Below are 25,324 nucleotides of genomic sequence, written 5' to 3' on the forward strand. Positions count from 1 at the left end.
ACCATACTCTCACACTCAGCCATATATATACAGTACTGTGCATAAGTTTTAGGCGTTCATGCAAAGTTCAGTAAACAGAAGAAACCTAAATGAAATCAATATCTGGTGTGAGCACGCTTTGCCTTTAAAACCAGTTCTCCTCAACAAACTGACACACTGTTCTTCAAGGTCCTTGGCAGGTAGGTCGTTCAGAGCATCTTGGAGAACTTGCCCAAGTTCCTCTGTGGATTTAGGCATCTCAGTTGCTTCTATCTCTTCATATAATACCAGACTGATTCAACAATGTTGAGATCAGGGCTCTTTGGGGGCCATACCATGTGTTGCAGGACTCCTTGTTCTTCTTGTTGCTGATAATAGATCTTTATGACTCAGTCTGTGTGTTTGAGATCATTGTCATGCTACAGAATTAAATTGGGACCGATTAGACACCTCCCTGATGATACTGCATTATGGATAAGAATCTAATATCTAAAGTGCCTAAAACGTTAACACAGTACTGTACATGAACACACACTTACTCACTCAGTCAAAAACTGTATATACATCAGGATTCTACACTATTTTTTACTATTTTTTTCATGGGTGCTGCACTGGCAGGATGGAGAACCGCACTAACTATGAAGTAAATCTGCCTACTAATTTGTCATCCCATGACATACAATGCAGTTAATACAATCTGAAGTAAAAGTAGGTTTACCTTAATACGGGGATAAGCGGAGGCATACATTTCCTTGACTTTCTTCATGTTGTATTTGTAGTGTCTTGGTGCAATCCTTGTGAATTATTTTTATTGGCTGCATTATCATAATTAGGGATGGGTATCGTTAGGATATTATTGATACTACTACTCTTATCAATATCTCTTAATGGTCCGGTGTTAGCTTAACCACCGTGCTGTTGTTCTGTAAAACAACAGTGTGGTGGTGGATGGGACACTGCAGGCAACGCAGCTGAAAATATCCTTTTTCTGCATATTGCTTGTTGAAGTGGTTTGATAAAGTACTTATCGGCTTTTTACTCGCAAAGGTTTCGTAAATCTGAATCTGTAAAAGTTTCTAAAACAGTTATAACAATACTGTTTGCCTTAATTTTAACTAAGTGTGCTTTGGAACAATAATCTCTGGAATAGTTGTAATAGCTGGAAATATATCTACAATGAACATGTAATATTTTAAATACTAGACAATTTCACATCTCTTAAGGTGCATACCTACAAGGGGTGTGCCCGAATACAAATACGTTATTCGGTAAAGCACAAATAGTGGGGGTTTTTTTAACGAATATTTGTTTCATACAAACATTTTAAAAATGATTGGTTTTCGGGAAGAAAAAAAAAAACATGTCAAACACCAGCACGCAGGTTGGTTAAATCACTATCTCAGTCTCTTTCCTCTGCTCTGCTGTTACATCTATCAGCAGATCTCAACGAGGGGAGTCACATCCACCTGATACATGACATACATTTCCTAACCTAGACATCACTCCCACAGTTGGGGGTGTTCCCCAGAGATAAAGCTGAGCTACTGACACAAGCAAAGTGCTTTCAAGGTACTCTCCATAACCTGTTGTTCCTCCTCTCCTTTCCACAATGTTAGATAGTAAAAAAAAGGCAATAAATGAAAAGTGCAGAGCAATAATCACCTTTGAAGTTCTTCCCTACACGTTACACGGTGTGCTAGTCCCGTGCGACTACATTTGGCATCCTTTCTTCCCAGTGGCGTATGTACTGACTCATTATTGGAGTCAGCCCTACCATTGCTGAGCTCTGTGTGAAGGCCACCTGTAACTTTCACAACTTTAAGAGGCTCACACCTATGAGGGAGGAAGACCAGAAGCTCGCTGTATGCCAGAGGAGCGTGGTGCAGCTGATATACTCCGGGAAGTCAACAGGATGGGCTCCAACAATGCCACCATTCGAGGCCATTCGATTGAGAGTGACCTTCACCTCACACTTTTGCCTGGAGGGTGCTGCTCCTTGGCACAGTGACAGTATAATTTGTGCAATATTTAACCCAAAGGCTCGTTTAACACATGTGTAACCATAAACTATATGCTCATTATTCTATATCTGGTTGTGTGTTTAAATTTATTCATCAATATATAATATTTTGTATGTTGGTGATTGTTGGCATTTCTGTGTATATTGGCAAAATTTGATAGTCTACTTACAATTTATTTTATCACTACTTTACCATAGCAGTGAAATGCTATTATATGCAACCTCTAGGAGAGCCCTTGTGTTTTGTGTGTGCATCTGTCTCCCTCACCTGGTGGCCCTCCTCTTTGCATTTCCTAGGTATAGCTTACTTGCCTTTCCCCTCACATGATTGGTCCATGCATTGGAAACCTCATGGTCAAATCCCTGTCCACCACCCCCCAGATAAAATGCTACACCAACTGGTACATGGGCTGGACTCAAACCAGGAATGTTCCGGCTCATGATCAGCTTCTTAAGACAAATATCATGAATATATAAGACCATACAGTATATGTCTTTATTTAATTCATGTTACATATATGGATTAAATATTTATTAATATTTAGTTAGACACTTTAATTCACCTCTTCCTATCACTGTATAAATTCATTTTTATCACTACACTCACTTCTTTCTAACATGTTCATCATGTGAAGAGGAAATCATGTTTCCTCTACTGTGTCCTGCAAAACTCACTATGAATACTGTAAGAGTTAAATATTTGGTACGCTGGTTCAGCAGCTTATCTGTAAAACTTCAAACTATAGAATCAAATCCAAATTTGTGCAAAGATTATTAGCCAACCTGTGGCACACTCCTTTCAAGTATGATTGTCATGACTGTTTAATGTTTTTTGAGCATCTATGAAAAGTGTCATACGTGTAACTGTATGTTTAATATGTGTGTAAACCTCTTAAACAGAACTGCTCAAGGATGCAAAATTAATTCAAGAGTAAGCTGACAATAAAGTCGTATCATATCATATCAACAACATCCACTACTGAATACTGCATGCATGTACTGTAACTGTTGTTATACTGACAGAATTTACACATATTGTCCTTTCTGTATTTGTTTTAATGACTGTTGCAGATTCTGTGCAGTACATTTGTTTCCTGTGAACTTACAAGGGCCATGATGAGTGCTTCAGTCTTGCTATTTTCTCACATTAGGTCTCAACCACAGTGACTCATACTGACATGTTGATGGCATTCAGACATAGGTTATATGCAGTAATTTGACTTGCTGTTAAGTTTTGTTTTGGCTGAAGATAATTGGTTGCGTCCGTGATGTGGTGGAGAGAGCAAGTTTAAAAGGGGAGAAACACTTTAGAAGTTCTAACAGGCACTTAATCATCAATCGGTATTGTTCCTCTCCAGACTAACACAACAACAGAGAAAGGTAAGAAAACCTGTCTTTCACCGTAAAATTCTAAATTAATTCAGATTTTTGGCAATTTTATGGCTAATTTAATCCACTTTTAACCTCAATTTATTCATTTCATTTGGTGTCTCCTCTTTTATTTAAAATATGGAGAAAACTAACAAGTTAGCAAATACAGTATATGTCATGTCCAGATGAAGATGGTGGTAGGTTGTTGATAATAATATAATTATTTGACAGATGCTTTGTTCGATGTATTGTAGTTTAAATCAAACTTCCAGAGGAACAAGAGCTAGATGTCATGATGATGATTTATTTAGCAAACATTTCCATTTTGCAGTTGCTGGGTGTTAATTTTAGACCTTGCATGTATAGCATTATACTGCTCAATAACTCAAACTCTCATTTTTTCTCCACTCCAGACAAAATGAATGTCATTCTCCTGACTCCCATCATCTTCACTCTAGCCCTTGTTCATGGGGGAGGAGTGTTTTATAAAGGCAACAACATAACCAGCAACTTGGCACCCAAGCGCTCAAACCCCTGTCAGGACAGAAGTGAGATGAACGCATACCATAATTTCTCGGAGAGACACATCCTTCCAGCTAACTTTAAAGATACTAAAAAGGCATGGGTAAAGTGAGTTAAAATGTTAAATCAATATTTTTTTCTTGTGAAAGAACCAGTAATACTAAAAATGTATGCTGAATTGTAATTTAGTGGACTCTTATTAATCCTATATAAGTGCAATGTTTAACTTTGGATGAGATCACCCATAATTAGCCTCCCATATGAGCGATCTGGTCGTTCAGTTCAAAAAGGTCATATTTTATTTCTCATTGGAAATAATCTAGTGCCCTGAAAGTTGGTCAGCAGCAGATAAATACAACTTATAGGTCATTGAAGTTTGTTCCGTGTTGTCCAATCCTTTTTGCATTGATATAGGACAGTTTGATTATACTCAGTGACAACTCTGCTATTTTGTTCATAAAAAAGCCCACTAAAAATTGCAGTCATGTACAATTTAGTTAACAGCAGGATCCTGTTACCTTTTTCCAATATAAAAAAATGTTTGTGGTTAGAGCGCAGCCACTCAGCGAGCCAAAAAAAAAGTTGAACCTTAACATGATCTCATTACACAGATACTTAAACGAAAAGGGACTCTGTGGCAGAGTTCCTGTGCAGTCCTTCATCAACAACGCCGATGAGAAAAATGTCCTGCTGATCTGTAGTGATGCTGGCCAACGCCTGCAAGAGGTTGATGACAAGAGAGGTAACTTGTGCATCAGCAAGTCAACCATGTCGGTATATCATGTCGAATCCAAAAAAAACAAAAACCAATGCACAATTAAAGTAACATCACAATCACATCCTGTGATTGTGGCATGTAATAAGATTGAAAATTGCTGCCTCCCTGTCCATTATCAGAAATACAACAACCAAAAGCCAGGCAACAAACCCTGCTTCTAAACTTTCTGTCAAGCTTTGCTTAATGAATAATTTGTGCTCATGAAAATGTGAAAGAATCTTGAGCTACATATATTTTGTAAATCATGATAATACAGTGTGTTGTATTAATCAAGGTGAAATGAATAGAACAAATGTTTGAGAAGTTCTTAAAACATTTTCTCTGTTTTCTTTTTCATGGTTTTGGTAAAAAAATAAATCAATGTTTGGCTTTACATTTGTTGTTGTCACTGTAATGCAGCTGCTGTTATACTCACATATTGTCCTTTCTGTATTTGTTGTAATGACTGGATAGGTTGCAGATTATGTGAAATACAGTATTTTTCTGTGTACAAGGTTAATGCTTCAGTCTTTTTTCTTCAGCATTTTCTTGTATTATGTCTCAGCCACAGTGACCCACCCTGACAGGGTCACACATACAATTCACTTCCTCATTTACAGAAATAGTAGTTGGTTTGTGTCAACAAACACATGTGCATTACCCTGCTGTAAACTCATTTACTGGTAATTATCATAGACATACTGTGTTTAATTAAAGATACATTTGCAGTCATGTGATTGGCTGTTAAGCTGGGTTTTTTGATACATAAGAAAGTACCAAAATGTACATAAAAAAATATGTACTTTAACAATATGATTAATAGATTAAAATGTGCCTTATGCTTCCTCCTTGCCTCATGGTCGGCCATGCTTGGAGAAAAAGGGGTGTGGCTCTACTGCAGTCAGATGTGGAACACTGTGATTGGCTTATAGATATCCAATAAAATAAGTTTGTGCATTTGGGAAGAGTCAGGTGACAGTAATCATTGATCTAGACATTCTAGGAAAGTTTGGAATGGTCAGGGGATCTGAACGGGTTATTATATTTAGGGCCTGAGCACTAAAGTTCCAGGGTCCTATTGTTTTTGAAGGGATTATTATTATTATTATTATTATTATTATTATAGTATGACATTGCATTTTTGAGGGCCTTAGGATGCTTGAAAACTCACAAAAATTGGCACACACATCAGAACTGGCGAAAATTCAAGAACGAAGTTCTGTAGTGATTGGCCTTGGGCATTGCCAGCAGGATCCATAGTGCACCCAAACACAGGGCCAAATTTCTTTCATGTGCATGAAATTTGGAGGGTTCAGTGCTCTCATTATTGTCGACATAATACATATTTTTTCAAATGTTTTCACCCAATAGGAAGTCAGCCATTTTGAATCAACTTTGCATTTTTTTTGCAAAGTGAGCCATTGACAGGCGTTGTACTTTAACAAACTCCTAGAGATTTAGCCCAACTATTTCAAATTTCATAGGTTACATCTAATATATATCTTGATAAATTGTGAAGCAGGAAGTTGTTGTAACTCCACTTCACATTGTTCATTCTGCCCCAAATTTCTCATGTTTGACAAGAGTCCAGGCCTGAACACATCTTCATGTCAATACTCAGTCATAGTCATAGTGCTACCTAGTGAGTGAAAATCTCATATGTCCAACTTTGGTGATAACCCTTATTTTTTTCCATTGTCACATTTCACTTTTGGGCAACTCAAAATTTGTAGTTCAAATGTTGCTATTTCATCACATCAAACAGGTGGTGTGACAGTAATTCTTAACAGAAAACTGTAATTGCTCCTCCTGTTCATACTTGATCTGAAATACTGCCAGACTTAAATGTAAGTGATGGGAGTCAAATACTAGTCCCTGTCTTGTGAAAAAAATGCATTGTTAACTTCAACTTAAGCCAAAATGAAGGTTCAACAGTCTGAGGTAGACAAAATCAAGTGGGTACCCTCCACATTTGCAGCTTTTTCAATATGAAATTCCTAAAATAAAGAACTTCAAAACACAAGACAAAACAGACCTAAAATGATAGAAAAAAATGTATATAACACAAGTTACCCTTCCATTATATGTTAGAAATGGACTTTCAGAACTGTTTATTTGTTGTGGTTGTGGTTGGTGGAGAGAAGCTGTGGTGCCTCACTCTGAAAACTGAGTACGTGACAATGCATGCATGTTTTGTCACACAATTACCTGTAACCCATGCATGACTAGTTCCTCTCAAACAACCTCTAGTTTTCTCTGTGGTTTAGTCAGAGGGGAAGTCATACTTGACCACATGCTCTGCAAAGCTCTGAGAGACTCAGACACAAAGAAGAAATCTAGAGAAACAGAAGAAGCAAAGCAATAATCTTTATAAACATTATTACTGTATTTGTTTGAAGATTTCTTCACCCTGTCATTTTCCACTAAGTGAAGACTTACTGTATCTTTGATTTGTATAATCTTAATGGGTACAAATCTTTCTTTTCAATTTTCAGACTGCCTGGATGTTTCATCCATTGATCTTACTTCTCCTAAAACAGTCATGGGGAGGTAATTTTAATGAAACATGCTTGAGTAATACATGGATATGTGTGCATGTGCTGGAAAGCAAAGAACACAATTCAGCTTCTGACAAAAAAAGAAAAAAAAAATCCTTTTATGTAAACGCAATGAATAAGATGAGATAAAAAAAATGGACATGAAGTTAATACTAACATCAAAAATATTATTAAATTATAAAAAAAAGATCATTAATTCAACAAGGAGAGCTGGGTTAGAGTCTACAGTTAAGCAGCTCTGTGAGGCTGCACCTCACAACACAAAGTGAGGTTTCCAGTGTGAATTCAGTTGAACTTTACAACCTCTTAAAAAGGTAATGCTGGTATTTTTATTATTTGATAAAATTTTATTTGATATTTATTGATAAAAATATTTTTGTGCACTTACCAACTGATTAAAAATTAAAATACACAGTTGCCAGTTTACTTTAACTATGGCAAGATTAGTCTGCATTAGTTAGTACAGATCAATTTTTTACACCTGTTATTGACTAATTTAATATTATACTGTTCAGTAAAATACCACCTGAATAAGTGGTACATGAATACACTACTTTTTACCAGAACTCTGGGACAGTTCAACAGAGAAAAACTAAAAGAAAAAATGTTTTGTAGTGACAGGGTGAAAGGCTCTCTTCAGTTAACTGTAATGTTTGAAAAGTTGAAAATCTAGACTCAGTCAATCGGAGCACCATGAGAGAGACAAAAGTTCATTCCTGCACTCACTTTTCAACTCTCATTTAGTTTCTCTTTCATTAGCATCTGCAGCTGCTGAAGTAGAATGTCACACTGGTTGTGGTTAGAGAAAAACAGTGAGGTCAAAGAGTGAGAAACCACACATTTAAAGTCACTGACTTCACCTTGCAGTGAGAAAGCTATGACTGTCTTCAGTGTCTGCAAAGAATAATGACTGAGGACTTTTTTAATACCTGATTCAATGATGACATATTTGTTAGTTTACTTTAAACTTTTTTGGATGGAGTTCAGGATGATTCACCTGACTGATAGACAGTCTTTCAGAGCTTTGCTTTTCCATCACACCATTATTTATTAAGGCCTGAGCACCGAGTACTGCAAAGGCCCCATTGTAAAGCAAGGAATTACTATTTTTTGTCCAAATGAATTACAATTTTTGAGGAGCTAAAGGTGCTTAAAAACTCACAATACTTTGCACATGTGTCAGAAGTGGTGGACATTTATATGTTTCATGGATCTTGGACTTGGGTGTGGCAAATTGGCTCGATAGTGCCCACCATGAAATTTCAAAGTTGAACCCTCACATGTAGGTTTCCCCTAGATGTACCAAATTTTGGTAGGCATATCATGTCCAGACTTACAAATTGCCTCTTGGAGCCATACCCTAAGCCCAACAGGAAGTCAGCCATTTTGAATAAACTTTGCATTTTTTTGGCAAAGTGAAGCCATTGACAGGCATTGTACTTTAACAAAGTCCTAGAGATTTAGCCCAAACGTCTTCAGATTTGGTAGGTTACGTCTTAAGACATTTGCAATGATAAATTGTGAAGCTTTTTAGTTTTCATGGAACACCCTTGGCGTGGTGTGCCAGTCAATTTTGCCCAAAACATGTTTCGGGCATTAAACAGGAAGTTGTTGTAACTCCACATTACACTTTCAAATCCACCCCAAATGTCTCACGCTTGATAAGAGTCCAGGCCTGAACACATCTTCATTTCAATATTAAGTCATTGTCATAGCGCCACCTACTAAGGTCAGGAAGTCAGCCAGGGCCATACTGAGAAAATCATTCAGTCCAGGAAATATTGCGCAAAATATAGCCCCAGTCAGGCCACTTTCTAAGCAGAGGGTCTGGGGCTCCCCCACACAGAAAATTTTAGTTAAAAAGACTTGATTTCCTGCATTCTGGTAATTTTTAGTGCATGTGAATAACAAGCTAATGACCCAACAACTGCTTAGTACAATGTTCTGTTATAAACCTCAAATAAAACCAAAGGTACATATCATTAAGGAGGGAGACACCACTACTACTACTACTACTTTGGCACCAATGCTACTCTCTCTGCCTTCAAAAAGGAAAAAAGCAAGAGCACGCCATATTTTTAATGTACCATTATAATACAGTTAACCACTCTCTTCACCTATTCAAAGAACAGAGCACAATACCCTACTCAGTTTACTGATATACACTAACGGTTACCCATGAAAGGTTAAAATAGCCCTTTAACCAACACAAACATTTAATAACATAGATCTTTAAGTTTCAACAACTTACAGTAGCCTGAATAGTGTGACGTTGTGTTGTCTCAATAATTTTAAATTATGAGCTCAAAGTATGAAATTTTCACCAAAACGAATGAATTTTCAAATAATATTGACCACATTACCTAGACTAGATATGCCAATTATGTCATCAATCTTTTTGAAGAAATTAGAAAGGCAGCTACCACTTTTATTATTGATTGTCCAGTTTCTTGGCAGCTTTAACAATGACAGGGGACGATGATGACACATCAGTAACATTAGCTATATTAGCTAGGTAGCAAATGTGAGCTAGCTAGCACGTTTATTTACCTTTCTTTTTTTCTCTCTTTCCCTCTCTGCTCCACCCTTCCTCTTTTTTCCACCGTCCATCTTGCTGCTAAGTCATTTAGCCACTCTAAATGCACTTGCTGCCAAACGAAACGTGTAACTGCCAACTACTCTCTCTCTCTAGACTCGCTCTCTATTTCTACCACCTCGCTGGCACAATGCACAGGTCAGTGTTGCATTCAGGGTCAAAAAAGAAAAAAAAAAAATCTGCGGCAGGCCTACTGGGCCAGTGAGCAGGCCAGGCCACAGGGAAAAGTCCCAGTGCTCCTGATTGCCAGTCCGGGCCTGAAGTCAGCCCTATGTGACAAACATCATCCGATTTACATGAAATTTACGAGGTGTGGTATACACAATATACAGCAACATAACGTTTAATTAGTGGGTTTTCTCTAGTGCCACATAGAAGACACAGGAAGTGATAGTTATCTCCTACAGATAATGTCCAATATTCATGAAAATGTATATCCATGTCAGTTGCCTTCTGGTAAGTGTGTTGCTGCTTTAATATTTCACTTATGTAGTATTGCCTTCCTGCAACAGGAAGTGAGGCCTAAATGACACATAGTTCATCAAATGTATACACAATTTCGAATAAGTCATCTCCAGCACCACATACTGCACACAGTATGTACACAGTACTGACAATTCAGAGCTGTGTCAACAGTCCTCGAATAGCGATAACACATAATATAATAATAGAATAATAATAATATCCATCAATATTATGCAATGTTCTGTATTTTTTGCACAACATGAAAAAAAATAATCACAACTTGTGTTATAAGTCTAACACAGGAAGAAGTGCTTCAGACATTAAAAATACATTTTGATATTTTTATTATGGGAGTAAACCCACAACTACACAGGGCGAAACACCACACAGCAACAACAGTCGGTGAAGGTGTGACCCTTGTTGCTGTGAGGCCACAAATATTTTTTGCTTCAGTGTTTTTTTCATTGATGAGTAGTATTTACAACTCCTAGCTTGAACAACCAAAACTACCATACTGTAGTGGCTTTAAAAGCACAATTTATCAACAACATTGTAAACTTTTCAGTGTATTCATTTGTTGTGGCTGTACAGTAGAATATCAATATCAATGGATTATAGGCAGGTACATACACACTCTGTAGACTACTGATATGATTCATGTCATGCAGCCTTAAGCAATTACAGAGCATGACTGTGCATGAAATAAATCCATCCAGTGTTCAAAGAATTTGGTGACACATTAGTCCATCTTCCTACAAACAAACAACATTCTGGCTGCAACATATAACTGTTTTAAAATATAGTTATGTAACAAAATTGTCAACTTCATGACACAATGCAGTAAATAAAAGAGGACTCTTTACACTCTTTTTCAAGTGATTTATTTCTAATTATTTCATATTGACATTGTGAGTGACTGCCTTCTTTTTAGTAATCTGAATTTAAATTTTAATGGTCAGAAATGTATTACTGATTAAAAGTGTTTGAAGATATCTTTATATCTACGGTCAGTTCAGAGTTCAAGGTTTGGTCAGTGATACTAAACAACAACCATGGATGCAATGACTTGCCCTGACTCTGCCAATCCTTAACATGATCATTAAAGGACCAGTGTGTAGCATTTAGTGCCATCTAGTGGTGAGGTTGCAGATTGCAACTGACTGAACACCCCTCCCCTTTCAAGCATGTTTTTTTTAGGGTTCAAAGGGACATTATGTCACCATGATATGTTGAAAGCATAAAATCATACAGTATAAGTTATCGTTCAGCATGCTGACCATCTCCAACAACATTTATGTATCTGTATATACATCTGTACATTGCGGTGTAGTTATCTGTATGTTTCTGTGTACATACTGTCTGTGAAAACATAGTCTATCTATCTATCTATCTATCTATCTATCTATCTATCTATCTATCTATCTATTATTTCACATCTATTATATGGTAATCCCATCCAAAAAAGATGACCAAAAGAAAACCTTGAGAAAAAAATATTGAGAAACTGACAAAGACAAGAATTCATTGTATTGGAGAATAATAATAATATAATATCCATTAAACAAGAATATTATTCAATGTTCTATATAAGTTCATATTTAAAAATATTTTTCAACAACAGAAACGTTGCAGCTGTAAAAGCACAATTTACCAAAAATTTGTTCTGTCATTTGTTGTGGCTGTACAGTAGAACAAGTCCATCCATCCAGTGTTCAAATGTCAAAATTTGGTGACACATTTGTTGAACCTCCTACAAACAAACAACATTTTAGGTGCACCATACGTCTACTTTGAAATATATTTATGAAACAAAACTGTCAGTTTCATGACACAACACAGTAAATAAAAGACTAATTACATTCATTTTCAAGTGTTTTTTGTTCTCTGATTTACATTGTGAGTGACTGTCTTATTTTTAGTCATCTGACTTTAAATACTAATGGTCAGAAATGTATTATTGATTCAAAGTATTTGAAGATATGTTTGTATCTAAGTATTGATTCTGTATCACAATAAAGTGGTAAATTATTTATCCATTCTCATATTTGAGTGACCAGGAAACCACTGAAAGTTGTGTGGAAGTCATATCCCCAAACATGTGAGTTTTCAGCCAAGCGGACATACACCTCGTCACCTCGCTGCAGCTGCAGGAACACTGCGTTTCCTCCATTATCGCTTACGTCAGAGTTTGACTCGTGATCATGGGTCGTGACAATCAGCTGGTTGTTCTTGTGCACAGACAGTATTGCCCGATGCTCTCCTCCAGCATGATAGAAGATGGTAAAGTAATAAACACCTGCAACCGGTGCAGTGAAGATACCTGTGGAAACAAAACAGGTTTTTGGTTGTGGCCTTGAATGTTTAGCAACAACATTTGTTCTTGTTTTTTTTTTTGTTTTGTTTTTTTGTTTTTTTTTTTTGAGTCAGTCAAATGAAATATATCTATCGTTTCATTATTTTCTTGCACCTGCTTCTTGCTCATCCCGTTCATGAGGACAGGCATCCTGCTGAAATGCTGATCTTACAAATATCCTAAGTCATTGAATGAATATTTGTGTGTAAGTATATATCATATATTACCTGTGGATTGACTGTAGGCTCCACCGATGTTTGTAATCACTGCTCTGTAGATTAGAGTCGTATCTGTGTTGAATGGTCCAATGTGTCCACTACCACCTACTGCTGCACTGAATAGTACCTTGGTTCTCTCTGTATAAAGTAAAACATCCTAATCATAATCTTGTCAAGTATTTCCATCCTACTAATATCCTCCATCCTTGTTTATTCCATCATAATGAACAAAACAATTCATTCATTCTTAATTAAAGGCTTTAACAGGAAATGTTTGACTTTACCTTTGTTTCGCAGATCCATGATCTGGTTTTCACTGTTCCTGAGCCGGTTTTCACTGTCCTTCAACCTGGTTTCACTGTCCTGCAGCCTGGTTTCACTGTCCTTCAGTCTGGTTTCACTGTCCTCTAGTCTGGTTTCACTGTCCTCTAGTCTGGTTTCACTGTCCTGCAGTCTGGTTTCAATAACTCGCAGTTTTTCCTCCATGGCACCAAACTTTATCAGAAGATCACACATGTCAGGCGAGCAGGCAGACTTCATTAGACTATTTATTTCGATGTCAGTAGCATTAGCATCATTCTGGGCCAAAGTCAAGCTGCAGAACAGAAAAACCAAAAATAACACTGTAAACTTCATCTTCCAAGTTCATTCAAGATCTATCAGTCTCCTAAACTCTGATTGATATGATCCCTCTGGCTGCTTTTATGTTGTTTAAAAATGACCTGTTAATTTTTAACATCCCATTTGACACCTGACTTTATCATCTTATTGTAAATGATCTGTGAACTGTTTCAGTGGAAGAGCAATGAGGAAATAATAATAACATTTTTTGGACATCAATGTTAATTTTTGATTGTTACTGTCTACTGCCTTTTTGTTGGTCTTTAAACATTGTGAAATTGACATGACAAGTTTTTTTAGGTTGTGGCACAATAAAATATATATTAAGTACAGTGGCCAATGGGGACATGTTGGTCTTTAAACATTGTGAAATTGACAAGTGACAAGATTTATTTGGGTTGTAGCCCAATAAAATATTTATCTATCAAGTACAGTGGACCTGAGGTATAAAACACAACAACATTACTGGAAACACAACATTACAGACCATACAAAATATCTTTGGAAAACACATTTCCAAGACTGAAAACAAAACACAAGATTTCAGAAAACACATTTTATAAAATGGAAATGTCGATTTAGATTGGAAGGTCAGCAACATGGTGGACTCTGTGGAAGAGGGCCTGCTCCCTATGTAGATATAAAGGGCTCATTGTCAACTAACAAAAGCACAACGCTTCTAATTTTCAGGCGATTATACACTATTTAAAACATACTTATGAATATAATATTCAATTTCGGCCAAGTCCGTTTGGCTAGATGTTGTTTGAGTGTGTGTGCATGTGTGTGTGTGCATGTGTGTGTGTCAGCTTATTCACATTGTCTAACTAACTCTAATATAAAAAGTGCTTCAGAAATTAAGAATAATCATCAGAAAGATGGTGACCAGGCCGTCTGCAATCAGGCTGACAGCCTGGAGCACGTCTTTCCATAAATCTGCCAAATTTTGCAAGCGCAAATGATATCCATGCATGTGAATGTAGAAGAGTCACACGTACAACTTAAACAGCTGCACATGCACATTATTATCATGAGTGCTTTTACAGCAGTCAGGCACAGAATATCTCTGGTTTTCTGTGAGGAGAAAACCATGCTCTGAGCCTGTGCACAATACAAAGGAGCATGTGACTCTTAACACCAACTACTATCACTACTCTCCTGCTCACAAAACTTTCACCTGCTTGCTTGCGTGCATTTTGTCTTTTTGTCAGTAAAAATGATATGATATGATATAATGATATCGCCTTTATACCTGTTGTAATGTCCTTTGATCAACCATTGTGTTATCTCTCTCCGTGTGACCTATAAACCTACTGATCAAGATGTGTGTGTGTGTACTCTGTCACACACACACACACACACACACACACACACACACACACACAGAGGACCAATTTGAGGTTTAGATCTGTGTGTTAGTGTATTTGTTTGTGTGCGTTAGTGTTTGTGTGAGGGTGTCTATCTTTGTGAGGAGTTTTAGATCTGTGTGTGTGTGTGTATGAAAGAGTACACACACATAGTAAAAAAAAAAGTAAAAAAACAAACAAACATAATTTCAGTCTTAGGTCTTTGTCAGACATTTATTCATTCGTTAATCCTTTGATATCCTGTTAATTCCTTTATTGCAAAATACGTGGAAACTGCAGATTGTTTTTTGTAATCACCAGAAAGAATATATTCCTCATCTTTTATTTCACTGTGTTGTGCTACAGACCTTTTGGTAAGAATATATTTTTAGCTTCATTTATGAGCCTTATATGTTTTACTTTATATGATGCAGTTGTATTTTTCCGACACAAAAACAGTTCCTTTCAGTGTATTGTCAGTCGTATATGTTTATCCACAAACCCAAATTTTCTAAATCCCCAGAAATCAAATCTTCCTTTAAGCTGTATGAAGAACCACAAAAGTGCACTACTACTGTCTCAACAATCAGACCTCACTTATGTAAAAATGTCATTTTTATTTATTTATTTTTATTTATTTAATTATTTATTGTCTTCAGTTCTCTTGTTTTTTGTGTTGTTTTGTTTTTTTAAATATGTGATTTTATTCCTGCGCTTTTTATATTTTATTATATTTATTATATTATTTGTGTGTGCTGTGTATTTCAATATTTGGCCAATAAAGTTGGAGGACTTTTTAGCAAATTACTATTAGAAGTAGCTACATCACCATCATACATACAGTAGTAATTATTGGAGGATGATGAAAACGGTGAGACTGAACCCAAATCATTGCTTCAGTGGTCTTTTCATTGATGAGTAGCATTTACACATTTGTAGCTTGAACAACCCAAAATTCAATTTTATTGTCATGCTGTAGCAGCTGTAAGACCACAATTTACCAACAACATTGTAAACTTTTCAGTGTATTCATTTGTTGTGGCTGTACAGTAGAATATCAATATCAATGGATTATGGGCAGGTACATACACACTCTGCAGACTACTGATGTGATTACAGAGCATGAAATAAATCCATTCAGTGTTCAAATGTCAGAATTTGGTGACACATTTGTTCATCTTCCTACAAACAAACAAAATTCTGGATGCAACATGTAACTGTTTTAAAATATATTTATTTAAAAAAAAAACAACTGTCAGCTTCATGACACAATGCAGTAAATAGAAGAGGACTCATTGCACTCATTTTCAGGTGTTAATTTCTCTGGATTTACAATGTGAGCGACTGCCTACTTTTTCATAATCTGATTCTAAATTCAAATACAGAAAAATGTATTACTGATATGAAGTGTTTGAAGATATCAAAGTAATGATTCTGTAACCCATGTTACTAGGCCTTAACTATGAGACTGTAGTAAAGTAATAATTAGCAATAAATTATTATTGCCAAATTAATATTTTCAAATCAAATCAAATCAAATCAAATTTATTTATAAAGCATATTTAAAAACAACCACAGTTGACCAAAGTGCTGTACAATAAGATATCAAGAATAAATTAAAACAACATAACAAGGTAACATCAAACAAGAAACAAGAACAAATAGAAAAAAAAAAATAGTAAAACACTGGGTTTTAACGAGACTCAAAGACCCGAGCGAACAGGTGAGTCTTTAGTTTGGCCTTAAAATGGTCTAGAGAAGGGGAACACTTAATTCCAAAAGGTAAGCTGTTCCAAAGTTTTGGGGCAGCTACAGCAAATGCACAGTCACCCTTACCCCTCAGCCGCAATCGAGGGACAGCGAGCAACAGTTGGCCAGAGGATCTAAGAGAACTGGTGTTGTGAAGGGGGCAAATGAGCTCCAAGATGTACTGGGGTGCCAGGCCATGTAGAGCCTTAAAAACAAAAAAAAGTACCTTAAACTCAGTCCTATACTTGAAAGGGTAACCAATGCAGGGAGGCCAGTATAGGTGTGATGCTGTCTCTCTTCCTTGTGCCAGTTATTAGCAGCAGCATTCTGCACTAGTTGCAAGCGAGACAGGGATGACTGGCTAACACTGAAATAAAGGGCATTGCAGTAGTCCAGATGGGAGGAAATCAGAGCATTTGTGACAGTCTTCAAGTCGTTAAATGAGAGGAGTGGTTTCAATTTGGCAATGTTTCGTAGGTGGAAAAAACAACCTCTGACAACAGAATTAATTTGTTTGTCAAATTTTAGAGCCGAATCAAAAATAACACCGAGATTTCTGGCATGAGAATGAAGGTAAGGGGCCAGGGGCCCTAAGAGATTAGCTATACATCCACTGGAGTCGAAGGGACCAAATAAAACCACTTCTGTTTTACTAGCATTTAACTGAAGATAGTTTTGTGCCATCCAATTTTGTATATCCAGGATGCAGTCAAGAAGGGACCTAACTGCATTATCATTGTTATCACCAAGTTCTAATGGGAGGTATAGCTGTGTATCATCTGCGTACCAATGATAGGAGATATTGTGCTTATTGAAGATGGAGCCAAGAGGGAGCATGTATAAGGTGAATAAGATGGAATACAATTTTTTTTATTCGAATACAAATACAAATGCAAATAATTTTGCTGCCTCAACAAATAAAGATACAAGTACAAATACTGGGCCCTCTGCACATCCCTAGTTGCTAATAAACATGACAAAAACATAGTATGTGAGTTAACCTAGTTGGGTAGCTTAACCCTAAGATGAATGCTAATAGAGGATGAACTTAGATTCTAAAGGGATCCATAACTAACTGACCACTTGCCATTGTCTACTTAAGCGGTGTTTACTAGGCTGACTGATAGCAGAGATTTACTGAACCCAAATAGTTTTCATGTTGGCTCCAGGGAAAGAAGTCCACAGTGTTTGCATTTATTGGTTCACAGATTTTCTTTTTTAGCAGGTGAGGGGAATATGCCTGAAACTTGCAAGATCATCTGCAGACTTGGAGATTCTATCCGTGCCATTTATAATTATTTATTCACCATTTTTCCACACTCTTTGCCCAGGCACAGCAACCCTTCCCCCACTGTGTAGCTCCAAACCACATTGCACTGCTACAATTTTTAAAGAAATATAGAGAAATGGGAAACGAACATTAAGGAGGCATTTTACATTTGGAAAGTGATCTTCATTTGGCTGTAAGGTTTAATTTCACAGAGAGATTATTTTCAGTTAAATGGATGTTGCTGTGTTCTTAGCTATACTGAGGCTGGGGCATTGAAGCTAACTGTGGTGCTGTTTTTTTCCCTGTTACTCTCATTTTCTGCCCAGCAGCTGCCCAGAAACGACCACCCTACATGCGCATACTGGTGCATGCACACGTTACAGCGCTAGTCAAACTTTCACACAGGAGAGATCCTGATGAAAAGATAGGTTATTTAGTGCTGACTATGTGCAAGATTTCACAACCTTTTTTAATCAAATTACTAAATTAATCATTGTATCTCTGCAGCACTGTAACTTAGTAAACCATGGGTCAGGAAAGGAAACATGCTAATGGTAGTGTTACTTATGCCAATGCAGCAGGAAAGATAACAAAAGTCCAACATTATAGCAAACATCACATTTTCAGTCTTCATGTGCTACTACTTGAGGTATTATGGCACAATTTTTTTATTATTAGGCACAATTTTGTATGTTTTCAATTTCTTGCAAAAGACAGCAAACTGCAATATCAAGATCATAATTCAACTTTAATATCTCTATGGTAGAATTTGTGCAGCATAAATACATAAAACAAGTAACACACAATAATAAAATCAATACAGTGACAACAGAGATACCAGCAGTTTAAAGACTACAGGATCTTCCGCTGGTTTAGCTTTGATGCCCTTGAGGCCCATACACACTATGTAGACTACTGATATAATTCATACCGCAGTAAGAAATTACAGAACATTACTGTGCATGAAATAAATCCAACGATCCAGTGTTCAAATATTTGGATTTGGTGACACAATTGTTTAACTTCCTACCAACAAACAACATTCTGGGTGCAACATATATCTGCTTTGAAATCTATTTATGTAACAAAACTATCAGTTTCATTACACAACGCAGAAAATCAGTAAATAAAAGAGGACTCATTACACTCATTTTCAGGTGAATTATTTCTCTGATTTACATTGTGAGTGACTGCCTGTTTCTTAGTGATCTGAATTTAAATTCTAATGGTCAGAAATGTATTATTGATTCAAAATGTCTGAACATATCTTTATATATAAGTATTGATTCTATATCATAATAAAGTGGTAAATTATTTATCCATTCTCATATTTGACTGACCAAGAAACCACTGAAAGTTGTTTTGTTGTATTGTCCCCAAACATGTGAGTTTGCAGCCAAGCGGACATACACCATGTCACCTAGCTGCAGCTGCAGGAACACTGCGTTTTCTCCATTATCGGCTCCGTCAGAGTCTGATGGGTGATCATGGGTCATGATCATCAGCTGGTTGTTCTTGAACAAGAGCAGTTTTCCCTCATGCTCTCCTCCAGCATGAAAGAAGATGGTAAAGTAATAAACACCTGCAACCGGTGCAGTGAAGATACCTGTGGAAACAAAAACAGGTTTTTGGTTGTGGCCTTTAACATTTAACAACGAAGTTTGGGCTTTATTTTTTTCTCTTTTTTTTCGGTAGTTTCAAGTAAAATGTATTTATCATTCCATTATTTTCTTGCACCTGCTACCTGCTCATCTTCTTCAGGAGGGCAGGCATCCTGCAATGCTGATCTTACAAAAATCATAAGTCTTTAAATGAATATATGTGTGTATGTTTATATCATATATTACCTGTGTATTGACTGTAGGCTCCACCGATGTTTGTTATCACAGCTCTGTAGATTAGAGTCGTATCTGTGTTGAATGGTCCGATGTGTCCACTACCACCTACTGCTCCACTGAATATTACCTTGGTTCTCTCTGTATAAAGTAAAACATCCAATCATTATCTTGTCAAGTATTTCCATCCTACTAATATCCTCCATCCTTGTTTATTCCATCATAATGAACAAAACAATTCATTAATTCTTAATTAAAGTCTTTAAATCAATTGCAGGAAATGTTTGACTTTACCTTTGTTTCTCAGATCCATGATCTGGTTTTCACTGTTCCTGAGCCGGTTTTCAGTGTCATTCAGTCTGGTTTCACTGTCCTTCAGCATGGTTTCACTGTCCTTCAGCCTGGTTTCACTGTCCTGCAGCCTGGTTTCACTGTCCTGCAGTCTGGTTTCACTGTCCTCTAGTCTGGTTTCACTGTCCTTCAGCCTGGTTTCACTGTCCTTCAGTCTGGTTTCACTGTCCTTCAGTCTGGTTTCAGTGTCCTGTAGTCTGGTTTCACTGTCTTTCAGTTTGGTTTCACTCTCCTGCAGTCTGGTTTCAATAGCTCGCAGTTTTTCCTCCATGGCACCAAACTTCATCAGAAGATCACACATGTCAGGCGAGCAGGCAGACTGCATTAGACTATTTATTTCTATGTCAGTAGCATTAGCATCATTCTGGGCCAAAGTCAAGCCGCAGAACAGCAACACAAAAAATAACACTGTAAACTTCATCTTCCAAGTTCATTCAGGATCCCTCAGTCTCCTAAACTCTGATTGATATGATCCCTCTGGCTGCTTTTATGTTTAAAAACAACCTGTTAATTTTTAACATCCAATTTGACATGTGATTTTATTATCTTATCCTAAATCTAGTCCTAAATCTGTGAACTGTTTCAGTGGAAGAGCAATGGGGACATGTTGGTCTTTAAACATTGTGAAATTGACACAGTGACAAGATTTATTTGGGTTGTGGCCCAATAAAATATTTATCTATTAAGTACAGTGGACCTGAGGTGTAAAACACAACAACATTACTGGAAACTCAACATTATAGACCAGACAAAATATCTTTGGAAGACACATTTACAAAACTGAAAACATAAAACACAATATTTCAGAAAACACAACATTTTATGAAATGGAAATGTTGTTTTATATTGGAAGGTCCGCAACATGGCGGACTCTGTGGAAGAGGTCCCGCTCCCTATGTAGATATAAAGGGCTCATTGTAAACTAACAAAAACACAACAATTCTAATTTTAAGGCGATTATACACGAATTAAAACAAAACTATGAATATCATATTCCATTTCGGCCAAGTCTGTTTGGCTAGATGCCACTACATTCTACAAACTGCACCTTTAAGTTTTGTAACTGCTCAGCAGTCTCGTCTCGTCTCTGTCTTGTCGGTTTTACTTCTTTTAAGTGTGTTTTTTAAGGTTCAAAGGGGCATTTTGACACCATGATATACTGAAAGCATAAAATCATGTGAATACTCTCTTCAATCTCTTCCTCCTTCCTCTCAAACCCAGCTGAAAATTTGTGCATTGACAATACCATGAGGTTACAAAGCGATTATCAAGAGAGTCAAGACAAAGAGGTACGAGTGGCCCAGGCAGTGCCAGTCAACACATGTGTAGGTGTTTACCACGATATAGTATCGCTGACCAAACTACATTTTCTACGAACTCTGAATTGACTTGGGTTCTGTCCAATTTAACAGCAAGTGTGTGTGTGTGTGTGTGTGTGTGTGTGTGTGTGTTTGTGTATGTGTGTGTGTGTGTGTGTGTGTGTTGTGGATTTTCGGAGCTGATGCACTGGCAGTTGTCAGTTTGAAGAAGAGAAGACCAAACCAAACCTCGTATGATGATTCTGGGAAAACTTTAATGAAGAACCTTGCAAGGGAGAGCGACTCAAGGGACACCTCCTGTTCGTACGGTGTCCCCAAACTCGTCTGACCCTCACAGTCCAAAACCAGCCTTTAAGCCAATCATAGAAACTAGTTCGTCAGTTCCGAATCATAAACCTATGACCTAAATCTGTATCTTTGGTTTGTCTTGTTGCGTCTGATGATGACCTGCATTCTGGCCTTGGTTCGCCTGTGAGGCTCCTGGTTTATTAAACAACATGTGTTATCTTCTGTTTGAGAGAACAGAAGAGTACAGCTTGACATTCTGTTGTCCTGGTCAGTTATGGAATATCCATAACAATCCCCTCTTATTGATCAAAAGATCAATACAAATTACCAATTTATGACTGGACTGGTGGACTGTAAGGGCACAAACAGAGTAGAAACAACATCCGCACAACAGATAACAATTCTCACACAAAAGTAATACAAGAATCAACAATTGCATTGAACAAAATCAAAAGTAAAATCATCAAAACACATAATCATTTAAACACATAATGCAATAACAATAAAAGCAAACAATCAGTAAATTAGATAAAAAAACCCCTCTTATGTACCCCTTTAAAACAACTGTCATGTGACCCATGAGTTCTGTCTTCCAACCACCAGGGGCAGTAGTGAGGCAAATCCTCAAAGAAGATCTCCTAGAACACCAAAGCGTTAAAGGAGGTCATTGACAGAGGTCACCAGTCACATGCGCAAACAACCTAAGACAAGACACTTCCTGCCTCTTACTAGATGAAATCCTAGCAACTTAAAGGGGAGTCATACAAACATTTGATTACATCATAACAATAAAACAAATCAATCACAAAGTGAAGTCTTCAACCCATGCACTTTGCGTACAGTAGAGGGCCATCACCATGGAGAGGTTACTAGCACATACGATGCATGGTGATGTGGAATCCATCCTCCTGGAGTGATCCTCTTCATTTTCATCAATTTTCAAACACACATTTCAAAAATAATTAAACATTCAATCACATTAATGAAAAACATATAAGATGACTAGATATTTAAGAGATTAATCATTAACACTACTCTATTTCTACAACTTTTCTCAAACTAAAAATGCATAAGATTAATAATCACATCATTAAAGAATCAAAAAAATTATTCTAAGATGTCACCTGTAAATAGAAAATGATATGTTTCTTCAACTTTATGAAGTACAAACAAACATAACTCTATTCAATTTAGCACGGTGTGAGTGATTTATACCAAGAAAGCTTTTAGAAACATTAAACCTACAGATTTTGAGTTTCCTCCTCCTCATCTGAAATGATACCTGGGTGAAAACGCCTCATCCAGTCCTGGAAAGTTTCAAAATCATAATACCTCAAACCTGTGTGATTATGATCTGCAGTGTTTCCAGTGACATGCACCTGGGCTGCTTGGAGTACAGACCCTGTGGTCTTTTTCACTACCAGCTTGATTATCAAACCTACACATGAGCAGAGGAGGATGAAAAGGAAGACAGCAACAGCAAGAGTGGTCAGGAACCTGACCAATCCGGACCCCCATGACCCAAAGACACCTGAAAAATCACCAAGGTTAAAACCATGACTATCATGCAATTCTTTGATACCCAGTGCTGTGTCATGTGCCATGTCCATGACGTCAGCAGTTGCATCAGAGATGTAGGAACAACATTCAGAGCCTATGAGCTTACAAGTTCCTCCTTGAGCCGCTAACAGGAGATCAAGAGCCATGCGATTCTGTAGAGCTACTGTTTTGACTTCCTGCAACTCTTTGTGTTCGGCTAACATAGCTCTGCTTGAGGCATTAAGATGATTTTCTAGGACTTTGGAGAGAGATGAGAGCTCTTGCTGGGACACATACACACCATACCAAGGGAGAAGGAAGCTGGCTACTTTCTGAGTTGATGAGATTTCTCTCTTGTATATGTGTAACGGTGGATACAGTGAAGCTATCTCAGTAGATTCTACCTCACTTTCTCCTGAGCTGTCCTGAGTGTCTATCTCTGTTTCTTCAGCAACGGCAGCTAAATGTCTTTTCTTTTCCTTTCTTTTCTGGCTTTTTACCTGTTTGAATGACAAATTAGCTTTCTTTTCTTTTTCTGCAGCTTTCCTAGCTTTTTCTTCGTCGGCTCTATCTTTCTTTTCCTGTTTAACTCTTTCCCTTTCTCTAGCAGCCTGACTGTCTCTTTCCCTTTCTCTAGCTGCTATCTGCTCTTCTCTATTTTCTACTTCAGTCTGTAGTCTTTGTCCCTCAACAGCTGCGGCTAGTAAGAGAAATTCATCGTCAGTCTTTGCTTGTTGTGAAATGGTTTGATCAGTCATGTTAGCAGCTGAAAAGGGGTTTGAAGGTGAAAGTTGTGGAAAAATTGAAATCATTGTTTTGTTTGTGTGTGACTCTTGCAAAGGCACTCCAGCTTTGGATACAATGGTCAACAAAGTTTGTGGAGAGGGAGCATCAGTTTGCCGTTTTGCCCAACCGTATATGATAGCTTTGGAAATGGCCTTCACATTCTCACCATGCCTCTGTTTAATTTTCATCATTTCTGTAGCTCTGGTTTGCAACTCTGCTTCCAACATAGGCAAGTGACATGCTGTCACACATTTAACACAGTTCTCCACTGCTGCTCTGAACTCATCAGAAAAACGATCAACTCTTTTTTCATCCAGACTCACTCCACACCTCTGACGAGCAACAGTTAACCACACATTTACACAATCTTTCATATACGCACTATCCCAAGATGGATTTCCAAAATCTGGGTTAACATTGTACTCAGCAATCTGAAGCTTATCTCTATCAAACGCTCCTTCGTATGGCCATTCGCCATCTGTCCACTGATTCATAAGGGAAGAAAATGGAAACACAAAAGTCCATCCTTTCAATCTACCAACAACTCCCGCCGGAGATTGTGGAGAAAACATCGCTCTATATTGTGCATCTGTGAGTGTGTGGGGGTTTGCTTCGGGAAGCTTATCAATGGCAGATTGACCTTTTACTTCTGAATTGGTGCGTTTGTTTCCTACTGAAACAGATTTGTTCTTTCTCTTGTGTTTTGGTGAATGAATTAATTTTGTAGTAGATTGTGTTCTACTCACTGCTTTAGACGTGTTGTTGCCCATTTTAACACATTTACATTAAAAACATCACACAAACAAACACATCAAACACAAAACAAACACATCAAAACTTTCCCAGCATCACCGAAGTTCTTTTTTTTACACCTCTCTTCCTGGTGCAATAGCAGTGATCTGAAGCCAAACCGACGAAGCAACTCTTCGTCTTGTGTACACTGTTTATTGTTTGAAAAAATTTTTACCGGCGCCCGACTCTAGGACTTAGAATCCCAAGTCTGAAAACATTTCTCACAGGACACAGAGTGGATGATCCCCGATCTTGGCTTAAACGAAATAGGCCAAATCCTACCCCGAAAACGTCTTTTCTATAGTTTAAACCTCAGGTGGGTCCCCCTGTGCCGGACGTAGCCCGAAGCTAGCCCAGAAATCCCAGCCACTTTTGTGGCACTGCAGGAGTTAAGACTCACTCAACTCTGCCTTTTTTTACCTCTTCACAACCACATGCTTTGCACCTGCTTATCACTGCACAGTTTCAACACATTTTCATGTGTTTAGATTCTTTAACCATCAGCTTTTTGCTTTTTTTTTTTGTTCACTTTGTGACCACCTTTAAAGTGAAAGTGATGCACAGTTTCTTTGTGATTTCGTCAAACGCA

At 37.3% G+C, this 25,324-nt stretch overlaps 2 protein-coding genes and 2 long non-coding RNA genes across 6 annotated transcripts in view; 1 reads left to right on the top strand and 3 right to left on the bottom strand.

Moving 5' to 3' along the window:
• Positions 1 to 13,512, bottom strand: part of LOC137174512 (complement C1q tumor necrosis factor-related protein 6-like) — a 28,913-nt gene extending 15,401 nt beyond the window's left edge. For 2 of the 3 annotated variants that reach the window (XM_067579865.1, XM_067579864.1), the window contains exon 1: positions 13,124 to 13,512. In XM_067579865.1, the coding sequence (XP_067435966.1) occupies positions 13,124 to 13,475 (352 nt within the window). In that variant the 5' untranslated portion in view covers positions 13,476 to 13,512. Of the gene's footprint in view, positions 1 to 11,132; positions 12,589 to 12,848; positions 12,978 to 13,123 lie in introns of those variants that run through there. The other variant, XM_067579863.1, reaches the window with a different exon arrangement.
• LOC137174517 (uncharacterized) lies at positions 3,187 to 5,150 on the top strand. The gene is made up of 3 exons (XR_010925380.1): positions 3,187 to 3,379; positions 3,784 to 4,000; positions 4,504 to 5,150. It is a non-coding gene; the product is annotated as an uncharacterized lncRNA (long non-coding RNA).
• Positions 13,513 to 17,442: 3,930 nt separating the features above from the next.
• Positions 17,443 to 20,480, bottom strand: LOC137174511 (uncharacterized). Its single transcript, XM_067579862.1, has 3 exons — positions 19,955 to 20,480; positions 19,673 to 19,801; positions 17,443 to 19,431 (listed from the first exon to the last, which is right to left on the bottom strand). The coding sequence occupies exons 1-3, from the start codon at positions 20,430 to 20,432 to the stop codon at positions 19,151 to 19,153; spliced, it is 888 nt and encodes a 295-aa protein (XP_067435963.1). The 5' UTR covers positions 20,433 to 20,480; the 3' UTR covers positions 17,443 to 19,150.
• A 1,084-nt stretch (positions 20,481 to 21,564) lies between these two features.
• Positions 21,565 to 23,561, bottom strand: LOC137174596 (uncharacterized). Its single transcript, XR_010925410.1, has 2 exons — positions 22,864 to 23,561; positions 21,565 to 22,539 (listed from the first exon to the last, which is right to left on the bottom strand). It is a non-coding gene; the product is annotated as an uncharacterized lncRNA (long non-coding RNA).
• Positions 23,562 to 25,324: the final 1,763 nt, after the last annotated feature.

The sequence above is a fragment of the Thunnus thynnus genome, chromosome 22 (genome assembly GCF_963924715.1).
Source record: "Thunnus thynnus chromosome 22, fThuThy2.1, whole genome shotgun sequence".
Lineage (NCBI taxonomy): Eukaryota > Metazoa > Chordata > Actinopteri > Scombriformes > Scombridae > Thunnus > Thunnus thynnus.